Below are 17,929 nucleotides of genomic sequence, written 5' to 3'. Positions count from 1 at the left end.
GTTTTTTGTCTGGCAGTATTTGAATCCCCAAAAAGTCAATTTTATGAGCTAAATGGCTTCTTTTCTCCTTATTTCAAGGGCTATGAATAGTGGTCATGTTAACTGAGGTTAGAGTAGGCTCTGGGGAAAGATGATGTATTTCATGTAGGGGATTTTGAGTTTGAGGAGGCTGTGCTGAGATGTATCCTATGAACAGTTGCATATGAGAGTTTAGAACTCGGGTTGGGGGTTGTGGGGTATGTGGGAGCCTGTGAGCATCAGAAGAGGCAGCGTAAGATTGTAGTTAAGAGCTCTTATTCTCCTTGACAGCCTACATTTCCCTCTCATACACAAGCCCGAAGATCAGTGTGTTTCATTCATTCACCCAGTAGTGCTTAGCTGCGGTCAGGCAGGAACTGGACTGAATGCTGGACACGTGGCAGTGGAGCAGAAGTCCTTTTCTCGTGGAGCCAGACTGCCTAGGTTTGAATCCCTACTCCATCACTTACTAGCTGGGTAACCTTGTGTAATTTACTTAACTTCTCTGGGCCTCAGTGTTCATGTCTGTGAAGTGAGGGCCTAGTAGGACTAAAAAGGTGGTAAGTGCTACATGAGTTGATAGTAAGGAACTGTTTAGCTCAGCTCTGGCTCATTGCAAGTGCTGTATATGCATTTGCTGTTGTTCCTGCTGTTAGCATTATAATCAGGGCTTAGGTCATAAAGCTAGAGAAGCTTGCTGAGGGAGAGTGTGTGGAATAATAAGATTGAAGAGTAAGTACCCTGGACCCTAGGGAATATGCGTCTCTAAGGATTTATTTAAATAGATGTTCAATATTTATGTATTATTTTTTTTTGGGGGGATACACCAAGTTCAATCATCTGTTTTTATACACATATCCCCGTATTTCCTCCCTCCCTCGACTCCCCCCCCCACCCTCCCCGTCCCAATCCTCTAAGGCATCATCCATCCTCAAGTTGAACTCCCTTTGTTATACAGCAACTTCCCACTGGCTATCTATTTTACAGTTGGTAGTATATATATGTCTGTGCTACTCTCTTGCTTAGATGTTCAATAAATACTCCCTTTGCTACCCTTGCCTCTTCTTTACTCACAGTGCTTATCTAGCATCAAAAGATTGTTTTTATTTTCATATTAGCCCACTGTAAAAAGAAATGTCCTTGAGAATATGTAGTGTCTTGTACTTTATTTTCTGTAGTATTCTCTTCACTTTCTCTCTCTCTCCATACACACCCAGCGTGCTTTCATCTGTTTTATTTTTGCCAGCCTTCCAACATTTTCTTTACAATGGATGACGTGGTCAAGGTTGGAGACTTTGGATTGGTGACTGCGATGGACCAGGATGAAGAAGACCAGATGGTTCTGACCCCAATGCCAGGGTACGCCAGACACACAGGACAAGTGGGGACGAAGCTGTATATGAGCCCAGAGCAGGTGAGCCTTTGTTTTCCTTCTGAGGAATAAATAGTTTTTTTTTAATTAATTAATTTAGTTTTTGGTTGCGTTGGGTCTTCATTGTTCTTCGTGGGATTTCTCTAGTTGTGAGGGATGGGGGCTTCTCTTGTCGCAGAGCATGGGCTCTAGGCACATGGGCTTCAGGAGTTGCAGCACGCAGGCTCATCAGCAGTTGTGGTTCGTGGGCTCTAGAGCACAGGCTCAGTAGTTGCGGCGCACAGGCTCAGTTGCTTCGCGGCATGTGGGATCCTCCCGGCCCAGGGATCGAACCCGTGTACCCTGCACTGGTGGGCAGATTCTTAACCACTGAGCCACCAGGGAAGTCCCAATAAATAGATTTTCAGTTAGGATGGCGGCAAGCTAGATGTGCCCATGAATCTCCATTCATGCTGTGTTTAAAATACCCAATAAAATAAAATCTGAAAATGATGCAAACTGGCAAAAGTGTTCCACAGGCACCACAGCTAGGGTGCAGTTCCTACAGCCTGGATTGGGGGTGACTGAAGAAAAATACTGACAGTGCCTGAAATGTGCTCACCCTCTGAACCAGAACCTGACAGCAACCAGAACTTTAGAAAGAGACTTTGAATGTCCCTCTCCCAAGCTTAACTCTCGTCCACCCTGTGTGAACTATGCAGAAATGGTTTTCAGAGCCAGCTGGAGTTAGTGTACCAAGCTGCCCTCTACAGTAATCCACATCAGCTTCCAGAATGTACCATGGCAGGAAATAGAGGTGGACAGGATGAGCTATGCTGCCTTGTGGGATGCTGAGTTTTCAAAGAAAAAGCTGCATAAACAGAAGAGAGACTGGAAGAGTGGTGGGAGCAGGGCATCCTGGGAGCTTCAGCGCAGCCTCGCGGGCCACCACTGCACTGATGATACTCGCAAGCTGATATATGCTTAGATCAGTGGTTCTCAGACTTTTTGGTCAATGCCTGTTTATACTTGTAAACATGGTTGAGAGCTCAAGAATTTTCTTAAGGAATTTTATCCATCAATATTTGCCGTGTTAGAGATTAAAACAGAAATTTATAAATTTTAAAAATTCAGTTAAAAATAATATTAAATCTATCACATCCTCAAGATATTTTTTGAAAAATATTTTCCAAAAGAAAAACTAGTGAGAAGAGGGGCATTTACTTACATTTTTGTAAAGCTCTTTACTTTCTAACTTAAAAGAGTTAAATTTCATATTTGCCTTTGCATTTAGTCTCATGCAGTATGTTATTTTGGTTGAAGTATGTGAAGAAAATCTGACCTTACACAGATATGCAGTTGGAAAGGGAAGAATATTTTAATACCATTTTCACGTAGTTGTGGGCATTCTTCTTTGATAACACCTCAAAATTCAATAAGCAAAAGTTTCTGAAGAATCATTTGCCCTGTGGATTGTAAAACCATAGCAGTGAACATTTTGTGTTCTGTTACTTTAACACCTCTTGGTTCATTTTGCACGTTGAATGGGCCTTTTACTCACGCATGATTTTATAAAATTGTGCATTGGTCGTTTGGTAACTATTGGTTCCCTAAGTTACGCATCTTTTCCAAAAGTTGTCACAATTCATTATACAATATTAAAAAAAATCACTCTGGTTAATATCACCACCACTCAAAGGCTTTGAGTATTAGGAAGCTGTCAGGTTCCTAGCGATGGACACAAATTTTCGAAAATTCTGATGTTCGCTTCCAAGCTCAACTTTTATCTTTGGCAACAAATACTGTCAGTTTTCCTCGAAGTGCCTTTCTCACTGTTTTCGTCTTTAAGAAAATACCTCAAGTATCCAAGTCTGAATAACCAGTTTGTCTACCTATTGTTCTCTCAAGTCAAAGTGGTGCTCTATGAAAAGAGCAGCTGGTTCATGTAGTAACTCAAACAGTGGCACAAATGCTTTCTCTTGAGACAAGCATTGTACTTTGGTGTGGAGCAGAAATGCTCTATGAATACTGCCCGTCGTGTCGCACCGAATATTAAAAAGATGCGTACTTAAGGGGCAAGATGTAATAAGATTGATCATTTTTACTGCTTCAGCACGAACATGTTAAGTGAAACTGTCTCCGTCCCTCTCTTGCTTGCTTCCTTTTTTCTGAACTGTGAGTACATACACTGAAGAACATCATTACTGCTGGCAGGCTTTGGTGCCACTGTCTTGGTCACACTGTGATTCAGCAGGGCAAACGTAAACACAGGGAAAAGACAAATCATGTCTTAGAATTATTATGAAACTAGTCTTGACTTTGTAGACCTTTTGAAAGGATGTTGGGGTCCCCAGGGATCCATAGGCCACACTTTGAGAACTGATGGATTAGATTATTTTTGGAAGGTTATATTAAAGACCAGTCATAGGAACTGGCCTTTGTTTTATTGTTATACAGTATCCTTTTAGACTGCTTGAGTTGTTTGCATTATTTAAGTGTTTTCTTTTCCATGATTAAATTTTCACTTTTTATTTAATTAAAGAATTTTTTAATAGAACCCTATACTTAGACATCTTGAATTTCAAGATAAAGAAAAATAGTATAAGTATTTAGGTGGGAAAAAAATAAATAAGTGGGACCTAATAAAACTTAAAAGCTTCTGCACAGCAAAAGAAACTATAAGCAAGACGAAAAGACAACCCTCAGAATGGGAGAAGATCTTTGCAAACGAATCAACAGACAAAGGATTAATCTCCAAGATACATAAACAGTTCATGCAGCTCAATATCAAAAAAACAAACAACCCAGTAAAAAAATGGGCAGAAGACCTAAATAGGCATTTCTCCAAAGAAGACATATGGATGGCTAAGAGGCACATGAAAAGCTGCTCAACGTCACTCATTATTAGAGAAATGAAAATCAAAACTACAATGAGGTATCACTGCACACCGATTAGAATGGGCATCATCAGAAAATCTACATACAGTAAATGCTGGAGAGGATATGGAGAAAAGGGAGTCCTCTTGCACTGTTAGTGGGAATGTAAATTGATATAGCCACTATGGAGAACAGTATGGAGGTTCCTTGAAAAACTAAAAATAGATTTACCATATGACCCGGTGATCCCACTGCTGGGCATATACCCAGAGAACACCATAATTCAAAAAGACACACGCACTCCAATGTTCATTGCAGCACTATTTACAATAGCCAGGACATGGAAGCAACCTAAATGTCCGTCAACAGATGAATGGGTATATGAATGGCACATATATACAATGGAATATTACTCACCCATAAAAAGGAACGAAATTGGGACATTTGTAGAGACATGGGTGGACCTAGAGACTGTCATACAGAGTGAAGTGAGTCAGAAAGAGGAAAACAAATATTGTATATTAACACATATAAGCAGAATATAGAAAAATGGTACAAATCAACCAGTTTATAAGGCAGAAATAGAGACACAGATGTAGAGAACAAATATATGGACACCAAGTGGGGAAAGTGTGTGTGTTTGCGGCAGGGCAGGGGGTGGGGTTGGGGGGGAAATGAATTGGGAGATTGGGATTGCCATATATACATTACTAATAAGAAAAAAATATCAAATTGTACACTTTAAATATATGCAGTTTATTGTATGTCAGTTGTATCTCAGTAAAAGATCTTAAAGTTAAAAAATAATAAAAAAACCAGGTTACAGCTTAAAGAGCTTGTTTTCTTTTTTATTTGTTTTTAGAATTGTTTTATTGATTGATTGATTGATTGATTGATTGGCTGAATTGGACCTTTGTTGCTGCGTGCAGGCTTTCTGTAGTTGTGTAGAGCAAGGGCTACTCTTCATTGCAGTGTGCAGGCTTCTTATTGCAGTGGCTTCTCTTGTTGCCGAGCACGGGCTCTAGGCACACAGGCTTCAGTAGTTGCGGTATGTGGGCTCAGTAGTTGTGGCACACGGACTTAGTCGCTCCGAGGCATGTGGAATATTCCTGGACCAGGAATTGAACCTGTATCTGCTGCATTGGCAGGTGGATTCTTAACCACTGCATCACCAGGGAAGCCCCAGAGCTTGTTTTGTATAACACTGAAGCCTAGAGTGCAGTAATTCAGCATTTACAGTTTTGATGAAAAATAGCTGTGACCCACAAACGATGTTTCTGGCCATAAAGTTATACATGGAAAAGAAATTAGGCATTTTTAGATAGGTAAGAGTTAAAAAAGAATCTCTTAAGTGAAAAAAGTAAGGGGCAGAAATGTGTGCATAGTGTGTAAAGGAGGGAAAGATAGATACATATTTGTTTATGTTTATATAGAGAGCTCGGGAAGGATGCACAGGAAACCAATAGTTTTGGGGGCAGTAGGCAGAGGGGAAGTGACTGGTGGGGACTGGGCAGATGAGGGGTGGTTGGGAGGAAGCTTGACTCTGTACTTCTTTTTGAATCATGTGAATGTGTTACCTGTTAGAAGTGAGTTTAAGAAAGGAAACACTTGTTTTGGATGTTTTAATGACACACATTTTGCTGTTAGGAATATCACTGCGATAACCATTCCTGTGTACAAATCTCTGTCCACACTTCCACCTGCCCTGGGGTGGATGAAATGGAAATAGTAAACATTTTTTGCCAAGTTACTTTTCATGAAGGTGTGTTCATTGATATTCTCCAGATAGTGTATGAGGTGTCCTTTTCCCTGTACCCCTGTAAGCTCTGTTTTGAACATATTTTCTTTGAATACTTCCCAGACCCCAGTAACAGCGAAGGGAAGGGAGGAAGATGGTGCAGCCCCATGCAGCCCCTGGAACTTCCCAGCTGACGTTCTGTAAGCTGAGGCAGGCTGGCTCTCAGAGGGAACCAGGGAGACAGGTATCAAGTGTGGTTTAGAGAGGAGGTTGTGAAGGGTTCCTCATCCCTGACAAATACCGTGCGATTCCCACAACCGGAAATGCTGATGTGACTGTTCCCAAAGTGAGGCCTTCCTCACTTTGCCAAATGTCAAGTTATGTGCCCAGAGTCATTTTCCCAAATAAAAGAGTTCTTCTGAGTCCCAGGAGGTCACTTTTAATTTGAATGAGGCTTTGCTTAATAGAGTAGTTGGGTTGTAATTCATTTGTTCATTTTAACAAGTAAGTATTTATTGAGAGCCTCCTCTATACTTAGCCCAGCGCTGGATGGTGGGAGTACAAAAGAAGCAGTTCCCTTCCCTCTAGGACTTTATAATCTAGTTGTGAAGAATAAGAAATAACACACATGAAAAATAAAACCAAGAATGCAGAGAAGTCCATAATTAAGTGCCGTAATGAGGGCTAACCACGGTTGATTAGTGGTTTGGAGTAATGAAGATTTACTCATAAAAATAGGTGAGGACTCAGATGGTTAGACATGAGAGATTTGCTTTAGATAGCGCTCGCTTTGAAAAACTTCACCCCAGGGGTAGGGGAACAGCTTTTCCTGGCTCCTGGCTCCAGGTTTCCGCTGGGCCTATTTTACTGATGCATATCTCAGAGCTATACCTGGGCTTCCTTCTGTAATGCTGAGTAGTTTAATTACTCTTGCTGTGGAGAGCTAAAGAAAAGAGGCTTGAGAGATGATTAACTCTTTGCTAACATTTTTACATATACGATTACATTTAAACCAAGAAGTGACTAAGTCAACGTCGGGGTTCACTCATGCAGTATTATCCATCATGCTATCTCCATGAATGTTTTCCTAATATTTCTTCTTTCTTTGGGATTTCAGATTCATGGCAACAACTACTCTCATAAAGTGGACATCTTTTCTTTAGGCCTGATTCTATTTGAATTGCTGTACCCATTTGGCACTCAGATGGAGAGGGTCAGGGTAAGTTCTCCCCCGCTCAAAAAAAGTAGAAAAAGAAAATACTCTTAAATGTACAAAAGAAAGAGCTTTAAAAGAAGAGTAAATTACTCTTAATACCAGCAGACTGGCTGACTACAAGTAGAAGAGGTCACGTGAGCGACGATGCCTGAAGGATTTGTAGACTTATTTGCTTCCATGTAAAGCTCAGCCTTCAAAAATTGTTCGTTCGAGTTGTCTGTTCCCTGTTGTTACTTAAATTCATCATAACTTAACAATATCTTGCACTCAAATTTGTAATAAGTGCAAAGCGAGGGGAACCACAGTATAAAGGAGCAGGGGTGATGGTGGTGGTTGGTCAGAGAAGAATTTTCCAAGGGACAAGTGGTCACACACTCATACACTTAAAAGTTGGCAAACTAAGCATATTTAGGGTTTTTCCCTTCTCAGAATAAACCATGACCATGGCCTTTAAGCAAAACAGTACTAAAAGTCTTTTAAAAATAGGCTTCTGTAGATGTGGTACATATATACAATGGCATATTACTCAGCTGTAAAAAAGGAACGAAATTGGGACATTTGTAGAGACACGGATGGACCTAGAGACTGTCATACAGAGTGAAGTGAGTCAGAAAGAGAAAAACAAATATCGTATATTAACACATATATGCGGAATCTAGAAAAATGGTACAAATTAACCAGTTTGCAAGGCAGAAATAGAGACACAGATGTAGAGAACAAACATATGGACACGAAGTGGGGAAAGTGGGGGTGGGGGTGGGGGATGAACTGGGAGATTGGGATTGCCATATATACATTACTAATAAGAAAAAAATATCAAATTGTACACTTTAAATATATGCAGTTTATTGTATGTCAGTTGTATCTTAATAAAAGTTCTTAAAGAAAAAAAAAAAGTAGGCTTCTATCACATTCTTCCGCATCCTTCATAAGTGGTCACCCTACACTTTTCTAGCTGTTGTCCCTGTACTTAACCTCTGTATTTCCAAAGTTTATGTCCTATCACCATTTCTTAATTTGTCAGTGTTAGACCTTATCTCTTGACTCCTGGCCATGGTAGATAGGATGTAGTGCTCACAATAAAACCAAAAGGACCTACCAAGTGCTCTATACAATAAATGGGAAAAAAAGAAGAAAATTAAAAAATCAAAGTGACTCAATTTCAGAATACCAGACATAAAGGCCCTAAAAACCTCCAGAAAGGAAACTAAAACAGGCCCAACATATGTAAAGGATCAGGAAAAATTTAAGTAGTTATGGGGAATTCCCTGGCAGTCCAGTGGTTAGGACTCTGCTTCCACTGCAGGACGGCACGGGTTCAATATCTGCTCTGGGAACTAAGATCCCATATGCCACGTGGTGGGGCCAAAAATAAATAAATAAAAATAAATAGAAAAAACAAAGTATTCAAAAAAATTTATGTAGTTATAAGGACCTCAAAGGACACTATCAAGAAAGTAAAAATACACCCCATAGAATGAGAGAAAATATTTGTGAATCATACAAATGGCCAATAAGCACAACATCATTATTCATCAGGGAAATGCACATCAAAATCACAGTGAGATACCACTTCACACCATCCAGGATGGCTGTATTAAAACAAAACCAAGCAAAAACAGAAAATAAGTGTTGGTAGGATATGGAGAAATTAGAGGGTTCATGCTTTGCTGGTAGGAATGTAAAATGATGCAGCCACTGTGGAGAACACTTTGATAGTTCCTCAAAAAGTTACACATGAAATTACCATATGACCTAACAGTTCTACTCCTAGAGAAATGAAAACATAGATCCACACAAAAACTTGTACACAAATGTTCATAGTAGCATTTTCATAATAGCCAGAAAGTGGAAACAACCCAGATGTCAATCAGCTAATGAATGGTAAAGCAAATGTGGTATAGCCATACAGTGGAATATTATTCAGCCATGAAAAGGAATGAAATACTGATACAGCACAGGTGAACCTCAGAAACATCACACTAAGTGAAAGAAGTGGACATAAAAGACCACATATTGTATGATTCCACTTATGTGAAATGTCCAAAATAAGCAAATCCATAGAGACAAGGTAGTTAGTTGCCAGGAGCTGGGGGTGGAAGGGGATGGAGAGTGATTGCTTAGTGAGTGCAGGGTTTCTCTTTGGGTGATGAAAATGCTCTGCAATTAGAGAGAGATGATGGTTGTACAACATTGTGAAAAGAATAAAAACCACTGAATCATACACTTTAAAATGGTTAAAATGGTGAATTTTATTTATATGAATTTTATTTCAATAAACACATTTTCTAAAATATGTTAGTTATGTAAAAAAATATTTGGTTAAACAAAGCCATGCAATATTGTACTATGCTAGACCAAATAATGTACCCTGACTTTCTTTTCTTTCTGATACAATCCTTTTTTTCAGAATTGCCTTTCTCAATTGGTTAGTTTCCTATGAACCTTTGTTGTAATTTTTAACAAATGTGCAAAGTCTGTCACATATCAAACTATTTTCTCTGTGCTTCAGTATAGCTTATCTCATTAGATAGATGGATTGACTACTTGAATTTGTTTTCCCCTGGAGTCTTTCTTCTCAAAGCTTTGTCCTCCAGTCTGGACCAATAGACCTTCTATAAGTTGTCATCCAAGGATGCCCTTCCCTACTCTCCTGACTTGGATCCCTTTACTTCCTAGATTCCATGTTTTGTTTTTGTTTTTGTTTTTCTTGCACTACTCTCTTGTTTTGCTGGAGCACATTCTGCAGTAAATTCCTCAGAAAGAATGTATGAGAAGGAAATTTTTAGTCTTCAGGTATCTGAAAATGTGTATCTTTTTTTTCCATCCTCATATGTAATTGATAAATTGGCTAGGTTCCAGTTCTAGGTTGGAAATAACTTTCCTTCAGAACCTTCAGAGCATTACCCCACTTTCTTACAGCTTCTAGCACAGCTGTTAAAAAACTTATACATTCTGATGCCTGATTGTTTCATATGGGTCTGTTGGACCTGTTGTATTTCGCTTTCTGGAAGCTTTAGGGCTTTACTTTTGTCAGTGCTGAAATTTAGTCCTTTCACTGATCTTTTTCTCCCCGTAACTTATGTACTTAGCACTTGGTAGATTCTTTTAGTTAGAAAAGGTGAATCTTTCAGTTCTAGTAAATTTCTTGTACTATCTTTGGATAAATTCTTCAATTTTTTCTAGGTTTTCCACCCCCCTGGAACTCCTGACAATCCTAAAAATGCCTATTTTTTTTTCCTCCTATTTTCCATCTTCCTGTCTTTTTGTACTGTTTTTCACAAGAGTTCCTTAACTTGTTATTCCAGCTTTCCTAATTCCTTTATTTTGACCATCCAATTTTATTGTCCAAGATTGTTGCCTGTTTTTATAATATTTCACTCCTTTTACACAAGTTCAGTATCTTCACATTGCTATGTTGTCTCTTACCTCTGGGTTTTTTTTTTTTTTTTTTTAACTTTCTGTTTTGAAATTATTATAGATCCACCAGAAGTTGCAAAGATAACACAGAGAGATACCCTCTACCCAGTTTCTCCTGAGAGTTACATCTTACATAATTATAGTACAACATAAATTTGACATTGGTACAGTGTATGTATAGAGTTTCATGTTATTTTATCTCATGTGTAGGTTTATGTAACCACTGCAATCTAGATACAGAACTGTTACATCAACACAAAAAACTCCTTCTATGGTCACATTACTTCTCTCCCTACCAACATCTCTGAGTTTTTCAGTGACTTGTGTGTGTGTGTGTGTGTGTGTATTTCTCATGTTGATAATCCTTAGCTGTCTGTTCATATTTAAGAATAGGGCTCTGAACTGGTGGCCAGAAGTGGACATCACTGTAAGGGTTACGATCCAGTTCTTACCTTGGGGTGGGGGGCGGGGGAGAACTCCCACATGTCAGCATCTATAGGCCTTTCCTCCTTCTCTCCTGAGAAGGGGCTTTCATTCTTCTGCCTGAGAAAGAGTTGGGAAGGGATGTGGTGTGTCTTACTGTTCCGCCTGCAGATCTTCACTGCATCCTGTTTTCCATGCCCACCCCGACTCTTCCTTGTTCCTCTGCGTTGATCCTAAGTCTGGAATGCCTTGGTTCAGCTTCTTCGGAGAACAAACCTTAGATGTTATATGAGGATATATCACTTCATATGCAGACCTTCCGACAGCCCTCCTGCTGCCATCCTTGAGCCTCACCCCTACTTTTCCAGATTCTGCACAGCTAATCAGTTCCCTGTCTGTTGGCCTTATCCTCCGCGGGTACCCTGGTATACCTTCCTCTGTTCTGCTGAAGTAGTTGCTGTGCTTCCATCTACTTTCTCTCTTTCAAAGATGTGATCTTTTCTTCCATTGCAGTCATCCTTACAGACTTAAAACACATTTTACCTTCCTTTGCAGTTGTTTTAGTGAAAATGTTTACTGGAAATGCACTAGAAAATCTGCCATGTTTAGCTAGATCCCCTCTGAGATTCCATTAGTGAATGTAAAAGAGATTATTCAATGATTTGACCAAGGTCTTTTTTAAAAATTAATTTTATTGAGATATAATTTACATACAGACAGTGTACCCACTTTGTATATTTTATGAGTTTTGACACATTTACACATCCACGTAATCACCACTACATTCAAAGTATAGAACATTTCTGTCACCCCAGAAAGTTGCCTTTTGCTCCTTCCCAGTCAATCCCCTGTCCTTCCAGCCCCGACCCCAACTCCAGGCAACTTACTGATCTGTTTTCTGTCTTTTCCAAAGTTTCATATAAATGGAGTCATACATGCATATTCTCTTTTGTATCTGCCTTCTTTGACTCACTATAAAGTCAGTAGTTCCTTCCTTTTTATTAAGTAATATTCCACAGTGTATATTCCACAGTTCATGTGTCCATTTACCTATTGAAAAACAATTATGAATAAAGTTGCTGTGAACATTTGGGAACAAGTCTCTTTGTAGACATATGTATGTTTTGTTAGTCTTGGGTAATTACGAGGTAGGATTGATAAGTTATGTGGTAAGTGGTTTAACTTTATAGGAAAGTATCATTTTATATTCTCACCGGCAGTTTAGGAGACTTCTAGGTCCTCCACATCCTAGTCAGCACTTATGTTTCAGTCTTTACATTTTTAGACATTCTAATAGGTGTTTAATGGAGTCATACTGTGGTTTAAGTTCACATTTCTCTGATTACTGTTAACCTTGACCACCTTTTCAAGTCCTTTGCCAAGTATATGTATTGTGACTAATTTATTCCAGTCTGTGGCTTGCTATTCATTTTCTTAATGGTGTCTTTTAAAGGGTAGCAGATTTTAATTTTAAAGTTCGGCTTATCATTTTTTCTTTTATGCTTATGCTTTTTGTTGAAAAGACTGTTTCCCCATTGAGTTATGGCCAACGTCTCTTTTAAATTCTAAGTTATAAAATAAAAACCTTGATTTAAGAATGTTATGGGATTACAAATTAATTCTGTGAGTCCGGACTCAGGCATTTATCTGCACTTAGTTTGGTGCGACCTACCTATTAGCAAGTGAAACCCTCCCTTCTAGGGCCTGCAGCATAGATTCTTCTAGTGAAGTTTCTGTTTTCCTTTAGTGGGAAGTAACAAATGCCAACCCAGTTCATATTTTTATTTAAGTACACTCCAGCTTATTTCTCAAGAAATATGAAGACATATTTGCTTTATTTCATTTCTCAAAACTGGTTTTTGTCATCATTACAAAAAGAGTATCAGGCACTGTGCTAAGTAGTTTGCCTGAATTACCTCATTTAAGTCTCAAAGCAATGATACAAGGTGGGCCCTGTTATCCTGTTTGTATGGAAATTTCCCAAAGAACTAGTTTTATATTCAGACTTTAGCACAATTGACCTGGTTTTCTTCACTCAAAAAAAAAAAAAAAAAAAAAAAAGAACAAAGACCATGACCTTTTATATCAAATACACGAGGTTAGTGACTAGGAGAAAAAGTTATCCACTTAAGAACACAGATGTGTGTTCATGAATGATTGAATTATTTTTGACACAAATCAGTCCATTTTCAGTTAAAACTCAGGTGTCAGTATCATGTACAATTCAAACATAATTATATCTGAATTGTTTGGTGATTTGGTGGGGGGTGCATCTGTGCTCAGCAAGCACTTGTGTGTAGATTATCGTCAAGTCAGGAAAAGCTATTGATATATTTTCCATCTGCTTACTATTTAACCTTTCTTCTTAGTCACTGTGTTAGAGTATCAAAAAAACACCTCTGTGTTTAAATATCCACATAGCAAAATGCATTGAAAGATAAGTAACACTTGTCTCTCCTTTCAGATCTTAACTGATGTAAGAGATCTCAGATTTCCACCACTGTTTACTCAGAAATATCCTCGTGAGGTTGGTATTAATTCTCATCTTCTATTTTCTTTAGAATCTTAGAACGTGAAGGGTCATTAGTCAGCTCATCAGTTTCCCCTTTTTACAGATGAGGAAGCCTGAGGTCTAGAGACTCGGTCCCAAGAACACACAACTTGTTAAAACCAAAGGCTGGAACTCGGCCCGGGGTCCTGGGCATAGTGTCCTGTGCTGCAAGCTGCATGACATCCCACCTGGGAAATTGTAGCAACCTTACGTTTCAGTTAGTGCTGAACTCCTAGCTCGCCCTCACAGAAATCGACTGGGCATTATGATCATACCATTAATTTCATTATCTTATAGTGAATTTGGGAGAGATCTTAAAAACTGGCTTCTTTAAAAAAACAAAAAAACAAAAGAAGGGCACTGATTTCCACTGATTCTGTGTGTTGGAGTTCCTCCCCTCAGAGTGACACAGTAAATGGTGCAGAAGAGTGGGAAGGGAGAATTAAGCTGGTCTTGATGGTGAAACCTGTGTGTAGTGAACTTCTGAAGCTTCTTTTTGCAGCTTTTATTTCATAACATGTCCACAAACATAGCACTTTACAATCTATGCACTGATAAATCTTGAATTTTCTTAGTCAATTAAGTTGAAGTAAATTAGACTGTGTGCCTAGTTATCAGATTGGAAAAGCTCTAATTGATCTTTCAATATTGTAACTATAATGAAGGGTTGCCTTAAAAATGAACTTTATAACAATATAGAGATATGTTAACCTAAAATGAAATATATTTTACTAAAAATTATTCTGTCATACGTTTTGCAGAGTTGATGCATCCGTTCCCATGGTGGCTCATAAGAATCTATGTTATGTTAAAAGGGTTCAGAAAAAAAAAAATCAGGAAAAGGGATTAGGTACTGATCACTGGCATGGTTATTTTTTTAATTGAAATCCTTATTGAGGTAATTGTACATTCACATGCAGTTGTAAGATGAATTTATTTTAGAAGTTAGATTATATTTGTTTCAAAGATGTGATTTAAAACCTTTTATTTTATGTTAGAAAACAACCAATTACCCCAAAATGGTCGATGTGTATTTGCAGCAGGGCTTGGGCAAACTATGACCCACAGGCCACATCCAGCCTGCTGCCTATTTTGGTAATAAAGTTCTATGGGAACACAGCCGGGCCCACCTGTTTCCATATGGTCTGTGGCTGCTTTTGTATTTTATTGGCGGAGTTGAGAAGTTGTATCAGAAACTGGCTTGCAAACTTAATATAGTTCCGGAAACATTTGGCTGGCTCCTGATTTAGGCAACTATTCATTGGCCCTTTTATTACAAAACAATTTTTATTTTTCAGTATGCAATGGTGCAAGACATGCTCTCCCCATCCCCCACGGAACGGCCTGAAGCTGCAAACATCATTGAAAATGCTATATTTGAGGACTTGGAGTTTCCAGGAAAAACGGTGCTCAGACAGAGGTCTCGATCCATGAGCTCATCGGGAACAAAACATTCAAGACATTCCAGCAGCTCCCATAGCCCTCTGCCAAGCAATTAGCCTTCAGTTCTGCTTGCACCCTGAACAGGTGATGCGGAATAGCCCACTTCGAAGGAATGTTGCTTTCTGAAATCGTGAACTTGAAAATTTTGTCCTTTGCTTGATTTCACTTTGGACTCCTTTTTCTAAATCAAATTTGAACTGGATTTTGGAGCTCAAACCTAATTTGAGCCAACTCTTGAGTTTTGCTCTGCTCAAGGGCTGTCACTAAATTACGTTTGGTCCTCTTCCTTCGTTGGTCTCTTGAAACTGGCTGACCAAGCATTCTAGCCCTCGTGCTTTGCCTAGAGAGGTAGAAGCAATCCCTAAAATATATAGAGAGAATTATAAAGTGGAAATATTTTTGTAGGACAGAAAAATGCAAGTCCTTACGTGTGGTAACTACCTTGTTCTAGAAATACACTTTCTAGAGATACAGTGGTGATTGAAACTGATTTCCAAAAAAGCTGACTCCATTTTTGTCCCTGGTGGGTAAATTAGGAATCTGCATTATTTTGGAGGACAGGTAGCACAAATTGTATGGTGGTTTATGTCCATAGCTAGTTTTCTAGTGACATTTGTAGCATTAAGTAGCTTTATTCCTTAGATGGTTCTAGGGAAAGTTTAAGAGCTTTTTGTACTTTTATCTCCAGTAAAGGGAAAATGAAGCTTTTTGTGTAAATTGGTCCAAAGTTCTGGTTTGGGGAGGAAAAAAGCCGTAGTAAGAAATGAATCATATACTACAACTAACTTCTTCAATTATGGACTTTTAAAATCTAACTAAATCTTAAATATAATACTGTAGGTTGCTATTTTCCCAAAACTGATTGTAGATAACAGCTTAATCATCTAACTTGCTAACAGATTTTTATTTTTCACTGTAAATATGTTTATTTTTTATTTATAAAAATTCTGAACTCAATCCATTTGGGTTGGTGGTGTACAGAACACACTTAAGTGTGTTACCTATTGTGACTTCTTTCAAGTCTAAATGATTTAATAAAACTTCAAAAAATGATCTGGTTGATTCTTACTTTGGGGAACTAGCCCCAAAATGGTAGTTTTTCAGATTTATAAAATGGGATCTTAGGTCTAAGAAGAGTCATAACCCTACTCTCAAGAAAACTTATTCCTAACCTGTTCTAAACAGGCATTTTCTCATCATTTCCCAAAGACTTGACAGGACAAAGTCCTTTCCAGAATTCACTGGACTCATAATCCAGTTCCCACTCTGTGCCAGGGACATGAAGAACTCCCTGCTTTAAAGGGAGACCTGGAAGAGGAAAGGCTCTGGCAGTGCTGGTTGTGTAGAGATCACAGTGTGTCAGACATATACCACGGGGAGGCCTGTGGCACACTGGGCTACCTGGGCACAAACCAGCTAGACACAACCTTTAAGGATCAAATGCGTAGTTATTTCCGTCCTACAGATACGTAATGTCTGCCCTGCAAAGTCTGAACAATTTATAAGCTGGACACGCAGGTTACAGATCTTTGCATGCTCTGTCCAGACACTCACTTTGCAGGGAGGCTCTAACTTTGTCTTTCTTCCCTGATCTGCTTGGCTCCTGGCCAGCCCACAGCTCTTCTTCATCTCTTGGTCAGCCTGCTTCAGTTACTCTTTTTCTTCTCACCCCAGTGAGGGATCCTGTTGATTTCTTCCCACCCAGTCCCAGCTGCAGACCCTTCACCCTGGCGACCACGCTGAGAGCTAGCTATTAAAATGTTACAGTTATAACAATGCCGTGGTGGGTATTATTATTGCCATTCTTCTTATGATGAAACTCAGGTCCAGAAAGGTGCTATGATTTACCTGAGATCACAAAGCCAATCAGAGCAGAACTGGGGCCAAATCCCAGGAATTCCAATTCCTAGTCAGGGTTCTGTCTAGTCACTTGTACCAAGTTGTCTAAAGGTTTGCAAATATCTTACATGATATAATCAGGCTTTCTTTCATTTTAATTCTGCCTGTGCCTTCTCTGGCTACTAGTACAAAAGCAGCCATGGGAAGTTCAGGGGCTGGGCGAGCAGGACCTAGCACCTCCTCAGTGATAGCCAGAATGGAGTCTCCTGCATTCTCACCCAGAGCCCCTTCTCCTAACTCGGAACTCTATCTCCTCCTTCAAGTTGTTGCTTTTCTGGCATCTTTCCAAGCCCCCTCCCTTCCACACTTGTCTCTCCGTTTAGCATTCTGTACTTAGTAACACTTAACCATTGTCAGGCTGCAGATGAGCCAGTAACTGGTGCAAATCGATCTCCTATATAGCTGAGGTCCCAGAGGGTAGGGACACACCTTTTTGTAATCCCAGCAACATCTACCATAACGTGTGGTACTCGATTACACATTTGTCAAATTGAATTTGGAAAACATAATGTGTAACTGACATAGCTGCAGTCCAACAGCCAAATAAGGAGGAAAAGAAATGTACCATTCACTGCAATAAATATTTGGCAAAGTGAAGGAGAAAAGATGGTGGAACAATCCTGGTGTTAAAAACAAACAAACAATTCAAATCCTGGAAGTTTTCCAAAGGAACAGGACCTTAGGGTTTCATTTAAATGAGAGAAGTGGGCTGGGACTCAGCATCCACGCGGCTGTGTCTGATGCTGTCCGCTTTAGCCTACCTCTCTCTCATCTGTCACTGGAGCGCATTTCATCCCCCGCTGCCAGCCAGGCCTGCAGGGGAGGCCGATGGAAGAGCCACGCAAGCAAGCCTATTGACTTGGTGTCAGAAGAAGGCACATGCGCACATCTTCCAGTTTCCAGGTTCCGCCTTTCAGGAAGGCAGTGAGTGCTGGTCCAGAGGTCAGGAAGACCGTGAGAAGTTCTGAAAACGAGCTACCAAGCCTGCCCTTT

General features: G+C 39.4%; 1 protein-coding gene across 1 annotated transcript in view; it reads left to right on the top strand.

Moving 5' to 3' along the window:
* The window catches only part of EIF2AK3 (eukaryotic translation initiation factor 2 alpha kinase 3), a 71,233-nt gene extending 55,142 nt beyond the window's left edge, over positions 1 to 16,091 (top strand). The window contains exons 14-17 of the mRNA XM_057741556.1: positions 1,265 to 1,432; positions 7,102 to 7,203; positions 13,508 to 13,570; positions 14,893 to 16,091. Of these exons, the coding sequence (XP_057597539.1) occupies positions 1,265 to 1,432; positions 7,102 to 7,203; positions 13,508 to 13,570; positions 14,893 to 15,093 (534 nt within the window). The 3' untranslated portion in view covers positions 15,094 to 16,091. The remainder of the gene's footprint in view (positions 1 to 1,264; positions 1,433 to 7,101; positions 7,204 to 13,507; positions 13,571 to 14,892) is intronic.
* The last annotated feature ends 1,838 nt before the right edge of the window (positions 16,092 to 17,929 follow it).

This window comes from Hippopotamus amphibius, chromosome 7, assembly GCF_030028045.1.
Source record: "Hippopotamus amphibius kiboko isolate mHipAmp2 chromosome 7, mHipAmp2.hap2, whole genome shotgun sequence".
Taxonomy (NCBI): Eukaryota; Metazoa; Chordata; class Mammalia; order Artiodactyla; family Hippopotamidae; genus Hippopotamus; species Hippopotamus amphibius.
Note: the sequence above shows the minus strand (reverse complement) of the source record. Positions and strands in the feature narration are given on the sequence as shown.